This window comes from Gorilla gorilla, chromosome 11 (genome assembly GCF_029281585.2).
Source record: "Gorilla gorilla gorilla isolate KB3781 chromosome 11, NHGRI_mGorGor1-v2.1_pri, whole genome shotgun sequence".
In the NCBI taxonomy this organism is placed as follows: Eukaryota; Metazoa; Chordata; class Mammalia; order Primates; family Hominidae; genus Gorilla; species Gorilla gorilla.
In genome coordinates, this window is record NC_073235.2 from 128,207,612 (window position 1) to 128,235,129 (window position 27,518).

At 38.1% G+C, this 27,518-nt stretch overlaps 1 protein-coding gene across 2 annotated transcripts in view; it reads left to right on the forward strand.

Moving 5' to 3' along the window:
- Positions 1-27,518, forward strand: part of NYAP2 (neuronal tyrosine-phosphorylated phosphoinositide-3-kinase adaptor 2) — a 335,042-nt gene that overhangs the window by 101,706 nt on the left and 205,818 nt on the right. For both annotated transcript variants that reach the window (XM_004033288.4, XM_055380579.1), the window contains one exon: positions 14,578-14,879. In XM_004033288.4, coding sequence (XP_004033336.3) covers positions 14,578-14,879 — 302 coding nt within the window. The remainder of the gene's footprint in view (positions 1-14,577; positions 14,880-27,518) is intronic.

The following is a 27,518-nucleotide window of genomic DNA, read 5'->3' on the forward strand; positions in this document are numbered from 1 at the left end:
CATGGTAATCTTGGGTGTCAAAGGAACACCCATTTGGAAATGTGCAGTATTTTGTTGAGAGGGCGAATAGATGTCTCAGAATGCAGGTAACCATGGAATATTAGATTTGAAAATCACGTGGACAGGATAGCATTGAAGTCTTAAAAATTGATATTTGTCAAAGACAACCACAGAAAAATCATAAAAGGGGAAACAGAACTTTGACCTACACTGAAGCATGAGGGGCAATAAGAGAAGTCAGTGGAAATACCAAGTAGGACAAATTGGAAAAATGTAAAAGCAGGAGAGGACAGTATTCAGGAAGCCAAGGAAATAGGACATTCCAGAAAGAAGCTGTGGTCTAAAAGAGATAAAATGGCTCTAAAGGTATTGAGGAGAATCTAGAGAAAAATAAAACTTTCTAGTTTATGCCACTAGCAAGGAAAAGGTTACTTTTTTTTTTTTTTTTTTTTTTTTTGACGGAGTCTTGCTCTGTCACCCAGGCTGGAGTACAGTGGCGCCATCCGCTCACTGCAAGCTCTGCCTCCCGGGTTCACGCCATGCTCCTGCCTCAGCCTCCCGAGTAGCTGGGACTACAGGCGCCCGCTACTGTTCCCGGCTAATTTTTTTTTGTATTTTTAGTAGAGACGGGGTTTCATAGTGTTAGCCAGGATGGTCTCGATCTCCTGACCCGGTGACCCGCCCATCTTGGCCTCCCAAAGTGCTGGGATTACAGGCTTGAGCCACCGCTTTAAGAAAACCATTTCAGTAGACTCTGGTGGTAGAAGCCAGAGTACAACAGATACACAAAGAATGTGACTTAAGGACAGTGATAAGAAGGTGAGAACCCCTTTTGAGACTTTGCTGTCTTGTTCAAAGGTGCATCCGTGGCAGCTAACAATGTATTGGGCACAAAAGAGATGCTCAATAGATGTTTGTGAATTAAAGATGAATGAATGATTTAGTAAATGAATGAGAGAGAAGAAAAAATAGCAGAAGGGAAGGAGAAAGGGAGGGAGAGAGAGAAACAGAGAAAGAATACAAGAGATGAAGCAGGAGCTCACGATGTTTGAGCTAAGTATTGCTAAAGAAAGGGGAGTTGGAAATGTTTAGGATTGCTGATGAGAATAATCAATGAAGAATATACCATGGAGAATAAAGTGGAAGAATAATATATGTATAAAAATTGTTAAGAGATATTGAGTCAGCATACCAGAGGAAAAAGTATAGTTAATGATGTAGAGAAGTTGAAATATGTAGAGGAGAAAGACCCAGGGACCTCTTATTGGAGAACAACAATCTTGTTAGTGAAATAGACCTTGAGGTATTATTCTGAGGGGCTGGGCTCAGATTTGTCAAAACCGAGGTTTCCTAAAGCTTGCAGTCATAAAGAGGTGTGTACTACGTGTAACTGCAGAGTTATCTTAATTCTTAAGAAGGGTAAGTTTAAGTTGCATTCATTATTTAGAAAGACATTGAATTATTTTTGAATTGATATGAAAGATGAAACAGTGTTTTATTTTGCTCCCTTGGTAGTTCATTTTTCACAATGATTCGGTAAATACATGGCTAGGATTTCTGGATCTGTCTGAGGTGTGTTTTTTCCTTTCATCTTCATGACTCGGTTTTAAACTGCAAAATATTTGAGACCTCAGCAGAATATTTTGCAAGAAGCATTTCACTGTGCTCAAATATTTTCAATTTTCAGGTACTTTCTATAAAGTCTTTTAGATCTTGTTTTGTTCAAGAAATTTAGAGCATTATTTCATTAAATCTTAAGACACTATTATCAGAAGAAGCACATATTACAAATGTTTGGGAAGGGCGAATGCTGTAGGTTTAAGACAGAGCTGACATGAAAACTTTTTTATCTCAGTCTTCTGATTTTGTTTGACAAATCACACCATCTCTCTGCTAGAAGGCCAATGAATAGATGGCAATATACCTGGGAAGTACAGGTTTCAAGAAAACTCATTTTTCTGGTATGAAATTTCATGCCAGAAATAGTTTGGGGTCATGCTAATCCCTTTCTTCCAATATTATGGAGAATAGAGATTTTGCAAAATGGGGTACATATTTTGGTAGTTTTGCACCCTAAAACAGTAGAAAAAGAGGAAGCATTCAAGGGTGGTGTCAGTATCTAATACTGTGTCATAGATGATGGTCTGGGCTGAGAAAGTAACTAGTTGCCATATTACTGATAGGAAACTTTTCAGAGAAGAAAACATACTGAAATTATACTGAAGAGTATGGCATCTGCCACTTCTTTGAGTTGTTTGGCTCTTTCTCAAATCCAGGGCATGACTTTACAGTTCTTACTAATAGGAACATGTGTTCTCCCTCTAGGTCCAACTTCAAACTGGCTTAAGGTTTGAGAGTAAACATAACTGATCCCATAAGCATACAATCTAGTCTCCAGATCATAAGTGTATGGACAAACCAGAGAGTAGCCTCTTGACTCTGGAATTCAAAATGTCATTGGTGTCAATCAAGATGGTTACAAAGTTGAAGGAAAATGATATCTAATCCAGGGATTTGTTAAATAATGATTAATTTAGAGGCTTCTACTGTGTTATCTCAGGCATGTAAATAATGTATAAAACAATATGAGAGAGAGATATTGGTAGCCTCTAATTTGAGGTGAAGATAACAAAACTGAACGAATTAATGTGCCTGGGGTCACAAAACTAGTTTGTAATAGAGCTAGAATTGTATGTTGAATTTTTCAAATTGGCAGTTGGGATATCTGAAAATAGCATTCCATCATACATTTTTTTTTGTTTCAACAGTGAAAGCAATTATTAGCTAATCATACCTAAGCCTCATAGTATCATTGTAGTTTTTCTTTCCAGTGAGAGCTTGAAAATGCCTATCCCAAAATAATTCAAAAAGAAAAGTTTCTGAAACTACCTAGCAGTTTTTACTGGGTCACATCTTTCTCTCTCTTCCACTATCTCTACCCACTTTCCACTTGCTACAAACAATGCATGGTCTGTGCTCTCAAGGAGCTCACAGACCAGTGGAGGAGATCAAATCAGAGAACACACCTGAAGGGTGTGATAAAGGAGGTGCTATCACATGGAGGAGCATAGAGTCCTTTGGCAATGTTAAAGCAGGAACATGTTCCATTAGAGAATTCTTGAGGTCAGAAAGGGAACATGTTGTAGATGAGAACTGGCATAGAATCCAGACCGTAAAAGACCATGAGTATAACTTAAAAGTTTGGATTTTTAGTCCAAAGAAATGGAAGAGCTATCAAAGGGTTTTAATTTAGAGAGTGACAAGAGCAAACCTGCATTTAGAAGGATAAATCTGGCAGCACTGCAGAGAAAGATCAGCTAAGAGGCAATTGCATTAATTTAGCCAAGAAGTGATGAGCACCTAAACCAAAGCCGAGTGGTAGAGATGGAGAGAAGGGGATTAAGCTGATCTCTGCATTCAGATTACTGGTTCCAACAGGGACAAAAATTAATAGTGTATGAGTAGTCACAGACTTTTCCTTTCTCCTTCATCATAAATTGAGAAAATGGCCACTGAAGAAGGAAATAGAGAAGAATGTCATTAAATAATAGTATCATCCATCCTGTTGCTTAAGAAACCTGTGAGTTATTCTTGAACTATTCCCAAACATATATGTATACATTCATTTATTTAATTAATACTTATTGGTTGTGCCTTTGGGCCAAACACTGTTCCAGCCATTGGAAATACAAGACAGACAAGGACCAATTAAGTTTTGCCCAAATATACTGATAATTTTTCAATTTCTATAGATCCCCATTGCCAGCTCACAAATCCCCTTCTTCCCCACTTCTCTCTTCATCTGATGAAGTCTTACTCGTGATCTGCATCAGCTGAGAAGCCACATCTTCCCATGGGGCTTCCCAGCCCTTTGGTGGTTGTTAGGGCCCCAGGACTTGTTGTTCCATTGCACCTGCCTTATACTTCTTGTGAGAGAACATCTGATCACAAGGTGCTGAAATCATAGGGGTTCAAGAGCCAGTGATTTTCTGAGGACCCTGACCACTCTGTTCTGTTCACTGCCTGACAAACTATAGACACTTGGATATTTTGTAAATAAATAGTGAGTAAATAAATTCCTCAAGACAGAGTTGTTTTGTCCTCCTTAAAAATTATACCTTTAGAAAGCTAAACCAGTTATTATACTTTAAACTGGCATTAAGTTAAGGCCTTCTGCTCGGGAGGTTCAAGGCCATTATATGTTATTCTATATTTCTAGTTTCTACTTCTAGGTTGAAAAAAATGAGCCACATATGGTTAGCTAAACTCATTTCTAAAAACTTGGCATGTTCTCAAACCATATTCAAAGCTTATGTCAGTTTTGAAGACACAAATAAAATATATTTTCCAGAACTTCTCCTCCTCTGGTTGAATTTTTGGAAAAGATCTCCCACGATGTGAACTTCTGTAAACTGTATTCTAAGTTCAATCTGAATATTATAATTTATTTTCCATATACCCTCTCTTTAGGCCATGACACTTCAAGAAGTAGAAGAGTCTTATGTATAGAAATGAGGAATGTTTTAATTTTAGATTCCAAAGTACCATAGATAATAACATATGTTAATCTTAAAAGCACTTGTCATGTTTTAAGTAAAAATAAGTCTCTTAAAGATGTTCCATAGAATTTATTCTGGCCTTAATAAGCATTATATTTCTGTCCTGCCTCTTTAGAAACTCAGAAATGAAGAAAAGGAACTTTGATAGAGGTTAAAAAAATCTCTCTACTTCCCTCTGTAACCTCCTTCCTTTATTATAATTAAGCGTCACATTAATGGGCAGCAATATTAACCTCAAACTCTTGGCAATAGCACTTTGTGATAAATAAGTTGTGTGCTTGTTTTTCAAGCATAACTCCCTAGCCATGATTACCCTAAGCTCTAACATTCATAAAAATCTTAAATTATCATGGTGTTTGATAGAGATGACCATAAAATCCATTCAATAGATTTGTGCAACTCTATAATTATGTCCAGCTGATAATTATAGCTTTTTTTTTCTTGACTTTTTCTTTTTATTTGCTGTCTGGATTTAGAAGTATATTGCATGACAATACTGTTGAAGCCCTCTTACAAAAATAAACAAAATGTATTGATATGATTAGATTATGTTTTCCTTCATGGTGCTCTAGGGTGGAAACTTATTAAAAATGGCTATTTGATGACTGGGAACAGAAAGATAAAAATTGATACAGAGTTAGGTAAGTCAGGAAGGAAGGGGAGGTAAATTAACATTTGTCCAGCCTCCTGTCATAGTACGCTCAGGCTGCTAGGATAAATACCACAGACATTTATTTCACACAGTTCTGGGAGCTGGAAAATCCAAGCTTGAGCTGATGGCAGATTCAGTGTCTGGTGAGGTCCTGCTTCGTGGTTCATTGATGGCTGTTTTCTCTGTGTCCTCACACCATAGAAGGGGTGAGAGAGCTCTCTGGGATCTCTTTAATGAGGGCCCTAATTTCATTCTGAGGGTTTTGCCCCCAAGACTTAATCACTTCCCAAAGTCTCCATCTGCAAATACCATCACACTGGGGATTAGGTTTCAACACATGAATTTGGGGTGGGGGAGCAGGGGGGACAAACATTCAGTCTATAGCACCTGTACTTATATCAGCCACCTTGATAGGCTATTTTAAAATGTCTTATTTCATTTTACTTTATAACAACTCTGGAAAGTGTTTCTTTATAAAGATAAGCATAATTGAAATTCATAAAGTATATGTCTTCTACCTATAATTGGATAGCTAGTAAATAAGTTGGTTAGTTACATATCTCAAATTCTAAGATACTGAATTTTGGCAGAGGTGAAATCTCCTACCAAGGAGAAAGAACATATTTGATATTTAAAATATATCATTTTAGGCCAGGCACGGTGGCTCATGTCTGTAACCCCAGCACTTTGGGAAGCTGAGGCAGGCGGATCATGAGGTCAGGAGTTTGAGACCAGCCTGACCAAGGTGGTGAAATCCCGTCTCTACTAAAAATACAACAATTAGCTGGGTATGGTGGTGTGTGCTTGTAATCCCAGCTACTTGGGAGGCTGAGGCAGAATAATTGCTTGAACCTGGGAGGCAGAGGTTGCAGTGAGCCGAGATTGCACCACTGCACTCCAGCCTGGGTGATGGAGCAAGACTCCGTCTCGAAAAAAAAAAAAAAATCATCATCATCATCATCATCTTAAAGTATAATATCTGGAACTAATAGAAACTGAGTCCTTTCTCTTCAGGACAGTTTTGTTTTTTTCTTGTTGTTTTATTTTGTTTTTCTATAACAGCTCATCACAGCAGTTAATAAAAAGATGTGTAAAAATCCCACTTTTAACACTTGACCTTCATATCCAAGAAGTATCAATAAAGAGCCAGACACAGGAAATTAATGTCTGAAAAAAACTAGGAGACTTAAAATATTAGGTGCATAAAGTAGAAAATAGATATCATTGAGGATATGAAGTGGTGAAAATGAGTGTTTGAGCCTAAGGCAAGAAATCCACAAATTATGGTTTTGAATGAGCATGTGTGGCTCAGGGAAGACATTAAGGGTAATGGTGAGTAAACAATTTGAAGAAAATATGAACACAGTTTAATTTTACTGAAGCCAAGTTTTCATATCCAAGTATACTGCCTGATTTAAAAACTATATATGGGGCAAATATATAAAGCAGTTAATTATTTTTATTCATAGTGTTAAATAGGAGGGATTTCTTCAAATAATAAAGCAGCATGCATTTGTTTCCTGTGTTGTATCATCCTGAGTCTATCCCTGACACCAGATGCATTTTCTGATAAAAGTTAGCCAATAGCTCTTATTTAGTAACTACTGTCTGCAGATTATTATACTGGTTCATTTAGGACTTTTCTCAATACATTTGTCAGGAAACCCAAATATAATTGGCTTTAACAAAATGGAATTTAGTAGTTGACATACCTGAACAGTTTGGGATTATTCTAGCTGCAGACATAGCTATAGCCAGGTCTTCCTCAAGGCCTGGAGACCTGGTCCCACTTATCTTCATTCACAATGGGAAGAAGGATGAAGCAGGTCCAGACTTCTGGCCAGTGCAGCTTCGTGTATGCCCTGGTTTCACTCTGATTGGACCACCTTGAGGCATTTGCCAGTTCCTAAAATAGTCACGGTGGCCAGGGTGATCCAATGTTTGTTTGGCTGAGACTGAGCAATATGGTGGACTGAGAGAGAGAGAGAAAAAAAAAGATTCCCTACAGGAATTTCCATTGCAAAGATAAAGGAGAATGCATCCCTGGGAAGCAAAGGTGAAATATGTCCACAAATTTTTTTAACTAATCCTTCTATTAGGCTATCTCCAAAGTGGACTTACTTCCATTACTCATTTTTCCTTTGTAAAACAAATGTGCGTTAGTGACTAGAGTGGTGAGCAAGGAGATAGAATGCCTGCTTTCATGAATCTGGGGGTAAGTGAATGTGACCAGCCATTTGTACTCAAGGCCAATGGGGCTGTGGAGAGTGTGTGAATATGATGAATTGTATGACAAGTTCCACCTGCCAAAAGTCAAAGCAGATGTAACTAATTATGCCTCTCTCTTAAAAGTCTGAGTTTGAGTTGAGGCATATTCCTTGTCAAATAGGAAGAGGTGTTACTAGTGGCTCTTTAGATGGCCAATTTCCATGAGCACAGCTCAGCCTAGCTGGTCCTGATACCTAGAAAAGGCCATTGTGCTGGAGCAGGGATCCTTCTGATAGGAAGGGCCAGGGGAATGTTCAGTAGGCAGCACAAAGTGAGCATTTGGCTTTGAGCATCTAAAGAGAAGGGAACAGGGAGGCAGCATCAAATATAAACTTTTTTAAGTCATACTTTTAATGAAGAAAGTGTAAATATTAGTTTCTTTCTATTCATTCATAGTGAAATGCCCACATGAAAGATTCCAAGAGTTAACAGGTGACAGTGGCCCACCTGCCCACAGGCAAATCTCATCCTCTTCTTTACAGCTGTAACCACCACCATTTCCCTTTCAGGTGTTCCCCCATTTAATGTATGGTTGAATGTGCCCTTTCCCTGATACTAGATAAAAACATCTTTTTGAAAATTTAACACAAAAAATCCCAAATGGTTTGCAAAGTTTGCAAAGGTAGAAATATACTGGAGTATGAATCAGTTTCAGAGATAAGTTTTTTAGCTCAACTCCAAAGTATCACTACAGAAAAGAATTATTCAAGCAAGCAAACTCCTAGGCAACCCTTCAGTTTGTATCTCAAATTTCTAGATGTGCATAAAAGAGGATCAATATCTTTATCTACTTATCTATCAATCATTATCTAGCTATCAGTCTACATCATTGTCATCATCATTATCTATCTGGGGTGGGATTATATTTTTCCCAGTGCTTAGCAAAGAAAACTCTACTACAAAATATTGACATGTTTGCCTCAAAACTGCATGCAGAAGCAACACCCCTGTCACTTTTGAAGATGATGTCTCACCTCAGCAGCTCACCTTTCTCATGGGTTTTGTTTTTGTCTTCGAAAGGAAGCAGTTCTCATAAGGAAACACACAACATCAATGCTGATGGATTTCAAGCAGACAGCAAGATAAGGAACAAACTGTGGTGATTAGCATTGTCAGAGCAGTTTTGAAGTGCTTGTTTTGTACCTTTCTTTATCGGTCCTAATCAGCAGGTGCTTTGAAAAATTGATGCAAGTATTTAAGAAAGTTAACAACATGAGGGGTACAGTTGCCTAGATTATCTTGATACCTTGAGTTAAATGTAGGATTTTATTTTGATTTTCTTTGTGTGAAGTTTTTTGAGGTTACATGGTACCATATGGCATGCTTTACAGGCATGGCCTTATAATGCAAATGACTATCCTATAAGCAAAATTCAGTGGGAAAAGACTTAAATAAATGTAGGAATTTTATGGCTAAAATTATTGACTGCATTTTATATATCAGACTGCTAAATGCTTCATATGCAGTATATCAGGTAAATTTGATACCAGTTTGACGGGGCCAATGCCACTATTAAACAGCTAAGGAAATGGCCCCAGGGATTCAGTAGCTAATGTTATACAGCTGCTAAATAATGGCTCTGGGATAGTCTATAACTCCATGATTCCAGTGAACAAATGTCCGGGCCTGTCTACTAGCCAATAATTTGTTTGGTGGAGATATTTTCAAACATTGCATCAATTACTTCTGGAAAAATAACCCTCCTTGATTTAGATAATATTTTACACTTTGTGTTTTGCAATGGAATAACTAACCAACAGACAAGTAGATCTCACAACATTGCCTTCATTATATGAGAAAAAGCATACTTGTTTAAATTCAGGATTATGAAACTTGTTTTTATTTTTATAACATGAGATGTGTCAGGCTTAATCTATCTTGAGTGTTGGAGTCTTATTGCAACAAGACTCTTTCTTTAGCCCACATAACTTTCACTTCCAGCCAAATATTCCTATAGTGAAGTTAGCTTCTAACTCCTCAAGCCTCATTTAAATGCTCAGTCTGAAGCAGGAGAATGACCTATTTTCACAGGCATTCCTTATTTCTGGGGTCTTCCATTTGTCGTGATGCCTTCTCTTTCCCTGCTTCTTTGGTTTCTGAATGCCGGAGGAATTGTTCCCAAGTATGTCAGTTCAGGTCTCCCAGGAAGCAGACACCATGACAGAGTTAGAAGTCTGGGAGGTTTATTGGGAAGAATGCCTGTGAGAGATAAAGAAGGAGGAAGCAGAAGAGGTAGGACAAGTCTGAGATCACAGTGCAGGTCTAGCACCTGTAAAAGGAGAGGGGGAGGAAAAGCAATTGAATAGGAAGATCATCAGACTGTGGTGCAGTGATGAGAAGGAAGGTCTTGACCAGTGCAATAGGGAAAGCCAGCCATAAAGGTTGCCCGAATCTGGGAAGAAGTAATCAGGTGTAATACCTCATTGTGCTCATCCATTGTCTAGGAGCTGCCCATGGACAACATAGCCTCAACTAAAATGCTGCACCAGATTTGGAAGACGGCAGCGGGCAGCTGACTGCTATCCTCAGAGGAGGTTCTCTGTTGAGGGACTTCTGAGCCACACACCTCCACGGCTGCCACAATTCACTCCCTAGACTCAGCTGATGTCCTTCTCCTGCAGGCTTTTGGAACAGTTCTCTCCTAGCTCTCTTCTGGCTCTTCTTGAGGGGAAACTTGGAAGGGTGCAGTTAGTGAGATAAACTATAGCCCTCATCACCGCAGTTTGTATGGGAGCTACGACTGGTTCTCGTCATCTCCCTCCTCCATCATTCATCCTAAATTCACCCCACCTTCAGGAAACACTTCCACTTGTCTCAGTGGCTTACTTGGTGGAGAGACTAATCTCTCATTCGTGAGAAGTTGGAGCCCCTAGTAACCATAACCTTTCTGGGCCAGGGTTGCTGCGTATGACCTTTCAAAGTCACATTTGGCCAAGACAGTACCAAGAGGCACCGAAGTGGATAACCTTGGTTTCACACATACGTCTCTCTGCCCCATTGCATAAAATCAGCCTTACCTCCTGCTGACCAGGATCAAGGATATCTTCCACAATGGCAATGACACTTCTGTTTTATTTGTTTCTTTGTTTTAGAGCTAGGGTCTTTCTTTGTTGCCCAGGCTGGAGTGGTGCAGTGGCATGATCATAGCCCACTGCAGCCCTGAACTCCTGGGCTCAAGCAAACCTCCCACCTCAGTCTCCAGAGTGTCTGGGAAACAGGTGCACACCACCATGATCATCTTCTTGTTGCCCGTTACCAACTACACAAGGGGTGTTCAAATTGCTGAAGGGGCAGCTATAAGTTGTTGTTCAATGGGACACTTGCTGTGTCTTCTAGAAAGAGTGTGCCTCTTTGGGGACCTGGCCTTTTAACTCTGTAGAGTCCAGAGTTATAGGGATCGGAAACATAAAGTGCTCAATGGTTCATTGTTGTCTTGTCAACTAACTTCATTCCTCATGGCAAGTGCTCTCTTAAGAGATCTCAGTTGCATACCATCACAGCTGCCAGGTATTTGATCTTCTACCTGTACAAGGAATATGCATCCCCATATATTGCCATATGACTTGCAGTATTTATTGGAGGAGAATATGTCCCCAGGCCACTGACCTCAAGCTTGACCATAAGATTGGTTTTAGTCGGTGGAGAGTGATGGAAAGATTATAAGCCACATCTGAGCAGAAGCCAGGAGAGACATTATATAAGTTAGCTGGTGTTTTTCCTTCTCTGCCAGGAGAAAAAGTCCCAATGGGGCTACATCCTGGGGTGAAGAAGATATGTGAAACAGAGCCACAGTTGATGTGCATTCATACAAGCAAGAAACAAACCTATATCATTAAAAAACATTAGGGATTGGGGATTGTTTGTTACTGCAGGATAACCTAATAAGATTTGGCTAATAGGTTGTATGTTTTCTCATTCGTGATACTTTGCTTAGTATTTACCTCTTCCTGATTGCTTCTAATTGATATATCTACTCATTAATGGCCCTAACTATTGTTCTTAATATTTCTGGGGGGTTCTGGATTAGTTACATCAGAAACATCTGGATATAGTTTTAAAAACACAAATTCATCTTCTACACCCACAGAGATTCTGATTCAACAGGTATGATTCAATCATTGCCCTTCATATGGAGTCTGGGAATCTGTATATTTAAAAAACTCCACAGGTTCCTAGCAAATTCAGAAACTAGTTGTATGCTGCATTTCACAATCTTCAATTTGCTTTGGGCTAATAATCTTTCTGGGTCTCTTGAACCTAGATGTGCCATCACCTTTACTGTTTGTCTCTAGCCTTGACTTGAACAATGGTCTTCGCATCCAAATTTGTTTTTGTCCTATTTCTTCATCTTGTATTTACAGCCTGGTCAAACTAAACTTGCAGCGGTACCTGCTAGTGCTTGAAGCATGCATTGAATTTCTCTTGAAAGAAATGTTAATGTGTTTGTGTGTGTGTGTGTGTGTGTGTGTGTGTGTGTGTAAAAGGCATATATGAACCAAAGCAGATAGAGTTAGATTAAGTTGTTGTGTGCTGTTAAAAAAGATAATTCTGAAATGAAGCAGAGTAAATTATCAGTCCGGGAAAAAGTTCAGGCTCCATTTAGGTCAAAAGTAACTGAGAAATTGCTGATAGAATTATTTTTAGTAACTCATAAATGCCCATGTGCATTAACACATGCATAAATTTCCCCAGATGGCTGTGTTACCAGAAACGGGATGACTGGCTAAATAAATCCTTAAAGCACCTTTTGTGCTGTGATGAAACAGAAATGAACAAAAGACATTAGGATGAAAAATAATTGAAAGCAAAGTTAGATTACATCAAGTATATCATCTATGAGAAAGATCAAAACCACAACCATCACAAACTGAAGACAGACCTTCCTATACCAAGACAGCCCCTCACATCCACTATCCCATCCTTTCTCATATTCTTCATTTTTCACAAACCACTCTGTTTGGATAAGCTTCTAATGTATGTCTTAATTGCCGTTCTTTAAAACACACACACACACACACACACACACACACACACACACACACACAGAGAGAGAGAGAGAGAGAGAGAGGATAAAACACATAAAAACACTGCACTGACTTAGGATACTTTCGGCTATGATGTCAACACTGCCCCTTAGCCATCACTTGGACTCCATTCATGCTTCTGGATAGTGTTGATTTTTAGTGCACTGAAATTCCAGCCACCTTTATTGCAAAGATGGTACTCCGTGCTTAGTGTCTGAGTATCAGTTGAAAATATTCAGAAAAAAATACATATAAAATATTTTGGGTTGAGTGGCAAGTTATCATTGGTGTTAAAGGTCAGAATCAAGAATCTAATGTTCTTGTTAAATTCTTCTTGTCTGTATCCCCAAAGGACATGTAATTGTCATAAGTCCCCAGTTGAAGGAGGAAAAGAAAATCTTATTTTTCATTATTGTTCCTACTGGAATGTTAAAATTATAACAAAGATTGTAATGGTATGAAAGATATAAAATTCCATCATATTATGAAGGCAGAGCCAGCCATAATTAGTTTTACTAAATGAAGATCTGAATAAACTTACATGTCTGGGAAGGTAGACTCAGCAAGCTTCCAAACTTCATATACTCAGAGGTACTTCTTACCATTCAAACATATCTAAGAAAATTAGTCAAATATTTTGTAATGGTATTTTTAAAAAATTGTGTTTACTCTTGGTGAATGAACCTCATAGATAAAAAGAAACTCTAGAAAAATCTTCCTTTTAAAAGTTTACATTCACATTTGTGTCCCTTCTTTTCATAAAGGAGTCACTATTACTTAATAGCATAGACAGAGGCCCAAGAGTCATTTCCTAATTGCTTGAGTTCCAAAATTAGAGGGGATTTCTTATATTTTAATATTTTTGTTCAAACTTTCCTATGTAAAACTTAAGAACCTTAAATTTGGAAACTTTGCATACACTGAATATTTATGAAGTATTAGAATCATCTCAGGATCAAATGATATTTAAGCTACACTTCTTTACTCAATGTTGCTGTTTTATTTTGTGTGTCTGATTTCTTAGTAGGGCTGTTTCTAATGTAACTGGAGATTCTGGAAGACTGAGAGTGGTTGGCAATACCTTCACCAATTTAAGCAAATATTTTCTCCTCCTTCCCTCCTTTCTTCCTCCTTCCTTCCTCCTTCCCTCCCTGCCTTTCCTCCTTTCTTCTTCTCTTCTCTTTTTCCTTCCCTCCTTCCTTCCTTCTTCCCTCCTTCCTTTCCTTTCCTGCCCTCCCCTTTCCTTCCTTCCTCTCGTTTGCTTTTTACTTTTTTTCCTTCCTTCCTTCCTTCCTCCCTTCCTCCCATCTTTCTTTACTTGTCTTGCTTTGCTTGTCTTGCTTTGCTTGTCTCACTTTGCTTTGTTTTGCTTTGCTTTGTTTTTCTTTTTTCTTTTCTTTTCTTTTTCTTTCTCTTCCTTTCTTTTTTTCTTTCTTCTTTCTTTCTCTTTTTCTCTTTTTCCCTCTTTCCCTCCCTCCCTCTCTCTTTCTTTTCTTTCTTTCTTTCTTTCCTTCTTTCTTTCTTTCTTTCTTTCTCTCTCTTTCTTTCTTTCTCTTCTTCCTTCCTTCCTTCCTTCCTTCCTTCCTTCCTTCCTTCCTTTCCTTTCCTTTCCTTCTTTTTCTTTCTTTCTTCATAACAGAACATTTATTATTGTTTTTTGTTTCATTTTCTCCAATATATTAAGCAGATAAAAGCAGGAATGGTTTTGATGAAGTGGACAAGAGTCTCAAGTGCTGACCACTAGAACTGAATTGCACGTCAAAAGGAATCTGAGTCATAGTCATGGAATTCTTGTTTACATTTTAAGCCACTGATAAGATTTACCTCAAAGTAAATATAAAGTGATTGAAGATAAGTGTTCTATGCAGTATTTTTTCTTTCCTTTGGGGAAAACAAAATTTAACACAAAAGTTAGAATGCTTTCATGCTACTTGAGTTTGTTTTAAAAGGCAGCATTTCACCAGACTAGAATGAAGATTTGAAATTTTCACTATTAGTAATATGCTCACATGTATGATCTTGTATATCCTGGCTCCTTTTGTCTTCATGGTTTTTGGTCTGCTTTCTTTTACAGCATAGGTGGAGAAGTAGGGCGAGGCCACGAAGGGAGTTATGTGGGCAAACATTTCCGCATGGGATTCATGACAATGCCTGCTCCTCAGGACAGACTTCCCCATCCTTGCTCCAGTGGCTTTTCTGTGAGATCACAGTCCCTGCACTCGGTTGGGGGCACAGACGATGACAGCAGCTGTGGCTCACGGAGACAACCACCACCCAAACCCAAGAGGGACCCCAGCACCAAGCTGAGCACCTCATCAGAGACGGTCAGCAGCACTGCAGCCAGTAAGAGCGGGAAACCCCCTGAGAGGACTGAAGGTAAAACACGCCATATCCATGTCACCTAGAAATCTCTTTCAGATAGTATGTTCAGGTCAGCATGCCCAGGGGCAAGCGCCTTCTTCACTGGGCCACATAATCCTGCCTCTCACCCTGAAGTCCCAGAAAAGAAGAATTGAGGGGAAGGTTATTTATTGATGTGTTGTCAGATTTCCAGAAGAATGTATTTCTGATGGTTCAGAAAGGGAAGGCAATATATGAGTTTTTTTAATCCTTTAAAGCTTCCAATTATTCAAAAATTATTCTGCCCAGAAATATATCTAAAAGTTATATTTTCTTATACTATTTATACAATTAAAGGTATTATTATTTGATTATCAACGGGACATTTTAATTCAGGAAAATATCAAGAAAAAGCTTATAATCATTTTTAATGTTTTGGTGAATTTGCTTCCAATGAATATGAATTTATGTATTTATGTGTGTATGTGTGTGCATACTATAATCTTAAACTCTACTTAATATCTCTAATTTTTACCTTTACCTGCCTGTGTTTTTTCTCAGCTATGAAACATACAAATCAAATATATCCCAGCCTCCTTGCTGGTCTATGAATATAAATTAGGTCACATTAACACCAGATCTCACCAGCTCTTTAGGCCTTACTGAATTTAGTAGAGTCTCAGCTTCCCTGAGTTACTCCTGAGAATTCCATGGTGGGAAAGTAGCCTTAAGTGTGCCTTGACACAAGCTATCTTGGTCATTTGGGGCTGCTAAACAAAACACTATAGCCTGGGTGGCATATAAGCAACAGCAATTTATTTCTCACAGTTCTGGAGGTTGGAAGCCTGAGAGCTCTGTTGGGGCCCACTTCCTGGTTGCAGACTGCCGACTTCTCCTTGTATCCTCAAAGGGCAGAAAGGCCTCCCTGGCCTCTTCGTAGGAGGATGCTAATCCTATTCCTGAAAGCACTGCTCTCCTTCCCCTTCTACCTCCACATACAATCATTATGGGATTAAGTTTTCAACATTCTAATTTGGGGAGCACAAATATTCAGCTCATTGCACAGGCACATTGAGATCTTTACATAGCAAATGTGGAAAACACTTCAAGGTTCCCAATGCTGCCAGTGACCAGTTTGAGAGAGGCGTTCCACCAGGTCCCATAGCTTCTCTTCTGCCCCACTCTCCTTTCTCCACAGCAAGCTTCTCTGAGCACCTAGGGTACCAAGTATATTTGCCACAGAGAGCCACATGGTCCTTTCTTCAACTAGGCAGTGTTCACTGTGACATGGGCTCCCCAGTCCCTCATGAAAGCCCCTTGGCCTTCTGGCCTAATCTTTCCACAGGTTCTCATAGGCAGTCCATGAGATCAGATGCCTATGAGGTATGTGCCATCTCTTCCATCATCTTTGTCTCTCCTTCCTCTCTCATTGGTGTTCAGGTGCCTTTAGCCAAAAACAACCAATATCTTCAGTGCATATTGAATAATACCAATAAATGCCTGGAGATAGAGTCAGTCCATAAATTCTACAAAAAAACTCCTGTGGCTTCAGTTTTTCCTGCTATACAGATGCAAAAAATGACTTGCATGTAAGTATATGTGGTTAAGACACACAAATGAATAATATGTATGTGTTTGCATATTTGCAAAATTGACATCATCATGTATAGAGTCTTGTGTTTTGTATTTTCACTTCTTCTATTGTAACTAATTTCCATGGTGTGCAATTTGTCAAGAAACAACTTTAACAGAGAGAAGTGTACAGCCAAGTAATTAATCATTATCTTGTTGATGAATACTCAGATTGATTGTTTTGCAGCTACAATGAATAGTGCTACAATGAACATTCATGTGTGTGTGTGCATGTATAACTGTTATTCCTCTGCCCTCTTAGAGTATTAGACATTTGATTCTTTTTCTCATGAGTCAGAGTTATCAGTAAGTCCTTCAACTTATAACACATTTTTTAAAGAAACAATGTATTAATAGGTGTTTAGTTAACTCAGTAGTACACTAAAAGGCCCCAGAGGCCTACCATTTGTAAATTTTAAATGTTGTTCATAGGTTTCCTTGATACATGGTTCTTTTCATTTCTCTTTATTTTCTGTGATTCTCTGTGCAGAAGTCACCACTCTCCTACTTCTACTGCCAGAAAACTACCTAATAAATTATGTTAGATTGTTTTCAAAAGAAAATTACTGATTTAAGAAAGTGATCACTGAAAGATGGGGGGCCTGAATGCAGTCAGGAATAATTCAAGAATAAAGGGGAATAAAGAACCACCCAAAGAGAGAAGAGAGATGAGAAGGACAAAGAAAGTAGCCCATAAGGGATGTGTTATCAATGCCTTGTTGGCAGAAACATTTCTGGAAAGCGTGTAAAATACACTCAGAATACCTCAGAATACCTCAGAAAAGCCGCCTTCGTGGAGGGGGAGCTGGGCTACTTAGAGTGAAAGTATGGAGAAAATCATGATTACTGTCCCACAGAAGAAAAATTTGAGGGGCAATTCACTTGTCTTAAAAATAGAAGGGATTCCCATTCATTTGGGATGTTTCATAGCTAGTTCCTGGGGCAGAGAGTCTCATAATTCTCTCTCAGATGTCTTCACCATCTAAGGATAGTGGGCTCCCAATGGCTACTTGTCAAGCAGAATGCAGCAGCTCAACAAGCTTTATTTCTTCTGAAGACAAAATAGCAAATGTGGTTAAACTGTAGCAGCAAAGACTTGTTAGACTTGGAAAAAATACTTGATAGGTAGTGAGCTCATTAAACACCAACTCCAAATCCAGCATTTCTCCTCAAAAAGGAGCTCTGAGGGTGTTCAGTGGGCTACATAAGTTGTCGGGACCCATTGCAGAAATGGTAGACTCCCATAGAGAAGTGATTCTTCATGGGAATTTTACTTTCCCTTTTTTTTTTTCTCTTCAGAACACTTAATAAAACAGCAATTGCAAAAGTAGATATATGCAAATCTCTTCTACCAAGTTATGACCTCAATGATAATAGCATAAAGACAGGGCTCAATTCAGGGATAGGAGAAAAATCTTGAGTCCAAATGCATATGTATATATGTGTGTACTCAGGGCCAAAATTATTAATATATCAATATGTAGATTGTTCTTTTATGAACTCTCAGTTCTTTATAATTGTGCTATAACTGGAGTTCATTACAGAGCATATGTTTTCTTTATAATTTTTCTAGCTATCAACAGTATAACAAACATAAAAAATAACTTTTATAAATCTTAGCCTGTCTTTTCTTTTTACATTAAATGCCAGCAAAATCAAAATATTGATTCAGTGACATTAGAATGATTGCCATGGTAACCGGCTTCCATTTAAGTAAGGGATTATGACTTCCCTGTGGATAAAAGTAAAAAGAACTGGACTCTACAAAATGGCTTTTCAGAGTAGAAAAAAATAAAACTGTTGAGCACAAACAAACAAAAAAAAATCACATACCAAAAAAGTATAATTTAGTGTTTAAAAATTGTAACTCTGTTACATTAAAAACATGTTTACTGTTCTATTTTCAGATTATCTACAACAGAAACACCTTTAAAAAATTTATATAGTGGTGAGCATAAACTGGCAATCAGTATACTATAAATATTTTAATTACCCCTTTTTATTGCTTCAGTGTGGTTCCTGCTTATTTTGAGGAAAGATTAGATGATCTAAAGGGGGTTAAGTAGAAAGAGTGAGACGCCCTATGAGCTGTGTCTCATGTGTGATCCAGCAAAAGGAGGGAGTGTGCACCCTCACATTGGTCATCCCCATTCCTCAGGTAAACACATAGCCGATTCCTCGATAATGTCATTGTTAGAAATGCTGTCTAGTTTAGGCAAAAGAGACTGTACTTAGGATCAACAGGCAAACATTGACTTTAGGCAAGTGATCCAATGGGACTGTTTCTTTACCTTTAAAGTGATTGTGAATAATGGAAAAATTGATCAGATCCTGCATCCCTCACAGCTTTATGACAACCTAGTGAACTAATGCCAATGATTGTACATGGTACAAAGAAGGTGCCTTACAAATAGAGCTGAATACCTTATTGAATCACCACTTCTAATAGGCCTGAATAATATGAAATTTTGGTCTGGTATAGCACATATATTAAAAACAAAGAGGAAAAGAAAAGATATGCACACCCACTTCGCATGTTAGAGCCTTAATTTCACACCTAGCTATTGCCAAAATATGAAAGATAAGCACTAGAGAGGATGTGGGGAAAAGACAGCCCTTATACACTATTGATAGACGTTAAGATAGCCATTAAGGAATAGTGAATAGAGCAAAAATTTAAAATAGAACTACCATGTGATCCAGCAATCTCACTACTGGATACACTTCCAAGGAAACCAGTATGTTGAAGAGACATCTTTACTCTCATGTTTATTGCAGCAATCTTCACAATAACCAAGATATGGAATCAACCTCAGTGCCCCTTAACAGATGAATAGATAAAGAAAATGTCATACACATACACACACAAACACACACACACACACACACACACATACATACACATACATACAATAGAATACTATTCAGTCATAAAAAGGAATAAAATCCTGACATTTTGGCAACATGGATGGGCCTGGAAGACATTATGTAAAATGAAATTAGCTAAGCACAGAAAGACAGATACTGCTTGATCTTACATGTAAAGTGTAAAAAAGTTAATCCTGTAGAAGTAAAGAGTAGCCTGGTGATCACCAGGGGCTTGGGCAGGAGTGGGTGAAAGTATTGGTCAAAGGATACAGAATTTCAGTTGGAAGGAATAAATTCAAAACATCTATGGTACATCATGGTAACTATACTTAATAACAACATATTGTGTTGAGCATCCTTAAGAGACTATGAGTTCTCATTACAAAAAAAAAAAAACAGTATGTGAGCTAATATATATATATATAAATTAGCTTGTGAGCTTATATATATATATATAAATAAATTAGCTCAATTTAGCCTTTCTACAATGTATACATATTTCAAAATAACATATTATACATGGCAAATATACACAATTTTTGCCAATTAAAAATAAATAGGCCAGGCATGGTGGCTTACACCTATAATCCCAGCACTTTAAGAGGCCTAGACAGGTGGATTATTGGAGGTCAGGAGTTCGAGAGTAGCCTGGCCAACAAGGTGAAACCCCAACGGTCTAAAAATATAAAAACTAGCCAGGCATGTGGGCGGGAGCCTGTAATCCCAGCTACTCAGAAAGCTGAGGCAGGCGAATTGCTTGAACCCAGGAGGCAGAGATTGCAGTGAGCTGAGACTGTGCTACTGAACTGAAGCCCGGGTGACAGAGTGAGACTCTGTATCAAAAATAAATAAAATGAAAAAAAGGAAAAGGAGCAAAAAGAATTGCACAGTGGCTCAAATAAACAGAAAAATATTCCTCAGTTGTAATAATCTTTTAACAATATTATGGCATTAAGAAATATTCCCCAGGCAAAATAACCTTTTAATAATATTGTAATATTAATAAGTATTCCCAAGGCATAATCTTTTAATAATATTATATTAACATAGTATTTAGTATAAAGAATATTTTATTTTTTTATTTTTTATTTTATTTTATTATTATACTTAAAGTTTTAGGGCACATGTGCACAATGTGCAGGTTAGTTACATATGTATACATGCGCCATGCTGGTGTGCTGCACCCATTAACTCGTCATTTAGCATTAGGTATATCTCCTAAATCTATCCCTCCCCCTCCCCCCACCCCACAGCAGTCCCCAGAGTGTGATGTTCCCCTTCCTGTGTCCATGTGTTCTCATTGTTCAGTTCCCACATATGAGTGAGAATATGCAGTGTTTGGTTTTTTGTTCTTGCGATAGTTTACTGAGAATGATGATTTCCAATTTCATCCATGTCCCTACAAAGGACATGAACTCTTCATTTTTTATGGCTGCATAGTATTCCATGGTGTATGTGTGCCACATTTTCTTAATCCAGTCTATCATTGTTGGACATTTGGGTTGGTTCCAAGTCTTTGCTATTGTGAATAGTGCCGCAATAAACATACGTGTGCATGTGTCTTTATAGCAGCATGATTTATAGTCCTTTGGGTATATACCCAGTAATGGGATGGCTGGGTCAAATGGTATTTCTAGTTCTAGATCCCTGAGGAATTGCCACACTGACTTCCACAATGGTTGAACTAGTTTACAGTCCCACCAACAGTGTCAAAGTGTTCCTATTTCTCCACATCCTCTCCAGCATCTGTTGTTTCCCGACTTTTTAATGATTGCCATTCTAACTGGTGTGAGATGGTATCTCATTGTGGTTTTGATTTGCATTTCTCTGATGGCCAGTGATGGTGAGCATTTTTTCATGTGTTTTTTGGCTGCATAAATGTCTTCTTTTGAGAAGTGTTTGTTCATGTCCTTTGCCCACTTTTTGATGGGGTTGTTTTTTTTTTCCTGTAAATTTGTTGGAGTTCATTGTAGATTCTGGATATTAGCCCTTTGTCAGATGAGTAGGTTGCGAAAATTCTCTCCCATTTTGTAGGTTGCCTGTTCACTCTGATGGTAGTTTCTTTTGCTGTGCAGAAGCTCTTTAGTTTAATGAGATCCCATTTGTCAATTTTGGCTTTTGTTGCCACTGCTTTTGGTGTTTTAGACATGAAGTCCTTGCCCATGCCTATGTCCTGAATGGTAATGCCTAGGTTTTCTTCTAGGGTTTTTATGGTTTTAGGTCTAACATGTAAGTCTTTAATCCATCTTGAATTAATTTTTGTATAAGGTGTAAGGAAGGGATCCAGTTTCAGCTTTCTACATATGGCTAGCCAGTTTTCCCAGCACCATGTATTAAATAGGGAATCCTTTCCCCATTGCTTGTTTTTCTCAGGTTTGTCAAAGATCAGATAGTTGTAGATATGCGGCATTATTTCTGAGGGCTCTGTTCTGTTCCATTGATCTATATTTCTGTTTTGGTACCAGTACCATGCTGTTTTGGTTACTGTAGCCTTGTAGTATAGTTTGAAGTCAGGTGGTGTGATGCCTCCGGCTTTGTTCTTTTGGCTTAGGATTGACTTGGTGATGTGGGCTCTTTTTTGGTTCCATATGAACTTTAAAGTAGTTTTTTCCAATTCTGTGAAGAAAGTCATTGGTAGCTTGATGGGGATGGCATTGAATCTATAAATTACCTTGGGCAGTATGGCCATTTTCATGGTATTGATTCTTCCTACCCATGAGCATGGAATGTTCTTCCATTTGTTTGTATCCTCTTTTATTTCCTTGAGCAGTGGTTTGTAGTTCTCCTTGAAGAGGTCCTTCACATCCCTTGTAAGTTGGATTCCTAGGTATTTTATTCTCTTTGAAGCAATTGTGAATGGGAGTTCACTCATGATTTGGCTCTCTGTTTGTCTGTCATTGGTGTATATGAATGCTTGTGATTTTTGCACATTGATTTTGTATCCTGAGACTTTGCTGAAGTTGCTTATCAGCTTAAGGAGATTTTGGGCTGAGACAATGAGGTTTTCTAGATATACAATCATGTCATCTCAAAACAGGGACAATTTGACTTCCTCTTTTCCTAATTGAATACCCTTTATTTCCTTCTTCTGCCTAATTGCACTGGCCAGAACTTCCAACACTATGTTGAATAGGAGTGGTGAGAGAGGGCATCCCTGTCTTGTGCCAGTTTTCAAAGGGAATGCTTCCATTTTTTGCCCATTCAGTATGATATTGGCTGTGGGTTTGTCATAGATAGCTCTTATTATTTTGAGATACGTCCCATCAATACCTAATTTATTGAGAGTTTTTAGCATGAAGGGTTGTTGAATTTTGTCGAAGGCCTTTTCTGCATCTATTGAGATAATCATGTGGTTTTTGTCTTTGGTTCTGTTTATATGCTGGATTACATTTATTGATTTGCATATATTGAACCAGCCTTGCATCCCAGGGATGAAGCCCACTTGATCATGGTGGATAAGCTTTTTGATGTGCTGCTGGATTCGGTTTGCCAGTATTTTATTGAGGATTTTTGCATCAATGTTCATCAAGGATATTGGTCTAAAATTCTCTTTTTTGGTTGTGTCTCTGCCTGGCTTTGGTATCAGGATGATGCTGGCCTCATAAAATGAGTTAGGGAGGATTCCCTCTTTTTCTATTGATTGGGATAGTTTCAGAAGTAATGGTATCAGTTCCTCCTTGTACCTCTGGTAGAATTCGGCTGTGAATCCGTCTGGTCCTGGACTCTTTTTGTTGGTAAGCTATTGATTATTGCCACAATTTCAGAGCCTGTTATTGGTCTATTCAGAGATTCAACTTCTTCCTGGTTTAGTCTTGGGAGGGTGTATGTGTCGAGGAATTTATCCATTTCTTCCAGATTTTCTAGTTTATTTGCATAGAGGTGTTTGTAGTATTCTCTGATGGTAGTTTGTATTTCTGTGGGATCGGTGGTGATATCCCCTTTATGATTTTTTATTGCATCTATTCGATTCTTCTCTCTTTTCTTCTTTATTAGTCTTGCTTTATTAACCTTTAATTATCTCTACATTTTCAAGTCTTTACAAGAACCAGCTAAGTATTCCTACCTTCCACTTGTTATGAACTCTTCCTCAAGTTATTTTCAAACTTCTTTATTATATAATTTCATGACTGTCTCTTTACAAAGCCATCAAGAAATACTTTTGATTGGAATAGTTCTCCTGATTTCTGATTTCGTTTTAGACATGTTTAGTAAAGTCATGTCTTTGGAAGCAAAAATGGGGATACCCACTACAATATTTGCAATCATGGTTGTTGTTACAATCTTGGAATGTGTGGTTGAGCCAGAACCAAGTGAAGCTGAAGTTTGTTATAAGTCACTGCGTTAAAAATAGACACAAAACCTATTTTTAAGAATTACCCAAAAAAGTAATTTAGAGCCTTTAATAATGTCATTTCTCATGCCTCCATTTATTCAGAAAATACTTTGAGTATCTACCCTGTTGTACTGGGATCCAGCTCCAGCAACAGAGAGAACACAAATGGTCCTTTCTTTCATGTTGCTTACAAACAGTTTTGGTTCTACTTCCCCAGCATAGCCTGTTTTACTCTATCCAGGTCATAGAGCCAGCAATGAGTTAAAGGAACACTTTCTAGAAACCAGAAAATCTGGCATGACAACCACGTGCCTTTCTTTCATGTAATCGGGTGTTTATCTAGAGAAGAAATGGTTTAACACATTTTAATACTGTGCTTTTTCCTACAAAGAATATCTGCTGATTATGGCTGTTTGGTGTTGACCAACTTAAAGAAGCCAGAATTAGATTTTCTTCCAGTGTAAAATTTTAGAAACAACCTGGAGACATTTGAAGAAAAAGGAGTGGAAACAAGTTGAGTGTGTTCATCTTGGGGAACTTACAGGTTTCCCAGATTAGAATCCTAGTTTGAGGACTTAAGTCAGCACCAGTCAGGGCCAGCCACATATTTGATTTTGCTTTCTCAGTTCCTAGTGCAGATCTGTGACACTTATAAGTGGCCATAACGTTTTTTAAAAGACTATTCCTGGAAGTCCTCACAAGAGCAGTCAGGTAAGAAATAAATAAAAGGCATCCAAATTGGAAAAGAGGAAGTCAAATTATCCCTGTTCACTGATGATTTAATCTCGTATCTAGAAAAACCTAAAGATACCACCAAAAAAAAACACCTCCCTATATTTGATAAATGAATTCAGTAAAGTTCCAAGATATGAAATCAACATTCAGTCATCAATAAAATTTTATATATATATATCTAGCTGAGGACCAATTCAAAAAGTCAATCCCATTTATAATAGCTATAAAAATATCTAGGAATATATTTCACCAAGGTAGTGAAACATCTCTATAAGGACAACTACAAAATACTGATGAAAGAAATCATAGATGACACAAATGGAAAAACATCCATGTTTATGGACTAGAAGAATCAGTATGATTAAAATGACCATATTGTCCAAAGCAATCTAGAGATTTGACACAATCCCTATCAAATTACCAATGTCATTTTTCATATAATGAGTAAAACCAACCCTAAAATTCACATGAAACCAAAAAAACAAGGCCTGAATAGCCAAAGCAATCCTTAAAAGGAACAAAACTGGGGGGATCACATTATCTGACTTTAAATTATACTGCAAGGCTACTGCAACCAAAACAGCATGGTACTGGTATAAAAGTAAACATATAGGTCAATGGAAGGGAATAGAGAACCCAGAAATAAAGCCACCTACCTATAACTAACTGATCTTTGACAAAGTTAACAAAAATATAAATTGAGTATAGAACACTCTATTTAATGCTTCTGGGAAAATTAGATAGCCATATGCAAAAGAATGAAGCTTGTATTAGTCAGGATTCTCCAGAGGGACAGAACTGATAGGATAGATGCATATATGATGGGGAGTTTATTAAGGAGTGTTGACTCATATGATCACAAGGTGAAGTCCCACAATAGGCCATCCACAAGCTGAGGAGCAAGGAAGCTAGTTTGACTTCCAAAACCTCAAAAGTAGGGAAGTCAAAAGTGCAGCCTTCAGTCTGTGGCTGAAGGCCCTGGCAAACCACTGGTGTAAGTCAAAGAGTCTAAAAGTGGAAGAACTTGGAGTCTGATGTTCAAGAGCAGAAAGCATCTAACATGGGAGAAAGATGAAGGTTGGAAGACTCAGCAAGTCAAGTCCTTCCACATTCTTCTACCTGCTTTTATTCTAGCCATACTGGCAGCTGATTAGATGGTGCCTATCAAGATTGAGGGTGGGTCTGCCTTTCCCAGTCCACTGACTCAAATGTTAATCTCTTTTGACAACACCCTCACAGACACACCCAGGAACAATGTTTTGCATCCTTCAGCCCAATTGAATTGACACTCAGTATTAACCATCACAAAGCTGGATCCATACCTCTCAGCATATACAAAAATCAACTAAAGAAGGATTAAAGATCCAAATATAAGACCCGAAGCTATACAAGTCCTAGGAGAAAATTTAGCAAAAATGCCTCTGGACATTGGCCTAGGCAAATAATTTGACCATGTCCTCAAAAGCAAACACAATAAAAACAAAACTAGACAAATGGGACTTAAACTAAAAAGCTTTTACACAGCAAAAGAAACAATTAACAGAGTAAACAGAGAAACTGTAGAAAAAAATACTTGCAAGCTATGCATCTGAAAAAGGCCTAATATCCAGAATCTATAAGAAACTCAAACAACTGAAGGAAAAAATGAGTAACCCCATACAGAGTAGGCAAAGGACATATATAGATACTTTTCAAGAGAAGACATACAAGCAGCCAATAAACATATGAAAAAAATGTTCAACATCACCAATCATCACAGAAATCCAAACTGAAACCACAGTATGATGTCATCTTATGCTAGTTAGAATGGCTATTATTAAAAAGTTAAAAAATGGATGTTGGCAAAGATGCAAAGAAAAGGGAACATTATACACTGTCAGTTGGAATATGTATTAGTACAACCTTTATGGAAAATTGTATGGGCATTTCTTAAAGAAGTAAAACTAGAACTGCCATTTGATGCTGCAATCTCACTACTAGGTATATACCCAAAGGGAAAGAAACCATTTCATCAAATGTTTTCTTTTGTTTTAATACATTAAATTTGTGGTAGTTCATGACACACTTGTATGTTTATCGCAGCACTATTCACAATAACAAAGATATGGAATCAACCTAAGTGTCCATCAATGGAGGATTGAATAAAGAAAATGCAGCATACACATACAAATGGATCATAGAATACTACATAGCCATAACAATGAATGAAATGTCTTTTTTAGCAGGTTAGATGGAACTGGAAGTCATCCTAAGTGAAATAACTCAGAAACAGGAAGTCATATACCTCATGTTCTCACTTATAAGTAGGAGCCAAACAATGGGTACACACGGACAAACGGAGTAGAATAATAGACAACATTGGAGACTCCAAGAGGTAGAAGGATGGATGGTGGTGAGGGTTGAAAAATCATCTAGTGGATACAATGTGCACTATTTGAATGATGGGTACAACAAAAGCCCAGCACACAGATCTTGGTTTCATATCAGTGCTGCAGACATTGGCATTCTTTCTCTTCCTCAGCTTCAGTTTTCTCTCTGTAAGATGGAAATAACAATACTCACCGTATGTGGTAGGCAGAATTCTAAGACGGTATTCAAGATTCCCCCACTCCCTGCAGTACTACTCCTGTATCATCTTTGGACCTGAGGCACAGTTGCTGGCTTGAAGATAGAGGGGCCATGTGGTAAGGCACATGGGCAGCCTCTGAGAGTTGAGAGCAGCACCATGGCTGAAAGTCAGCAAGAAAGCTGGGACCTGGTTTTATAACTGCAAGGAACTGAATTCTGCCAACAATGAGTGAGCCTGGAAGTAGATTTTTCCCTGGAACCTCCAAATGAAGATTCAGCTTGGCTGCTACCTTTATTTGAGCTTATGGGACCCTGAGCAGAGAACATAGCCTTCTGGATTCTGGCTGTGCCCAGACATCTGATCTGCAGAAGTGTGAGCTAGTAAAGGTATTGATTTTTAAGCTGCTAAATTTGTGATCACTTGTTAAGCAGCAATCAAAAAGTAATCCATCATACGAAGTTTCTAGACAGAGAAAAGCAACTTAGCAAAGCACCTGGCTTAGTGTCTGACAAATAGCAGATGCTTGATAACCTTACTT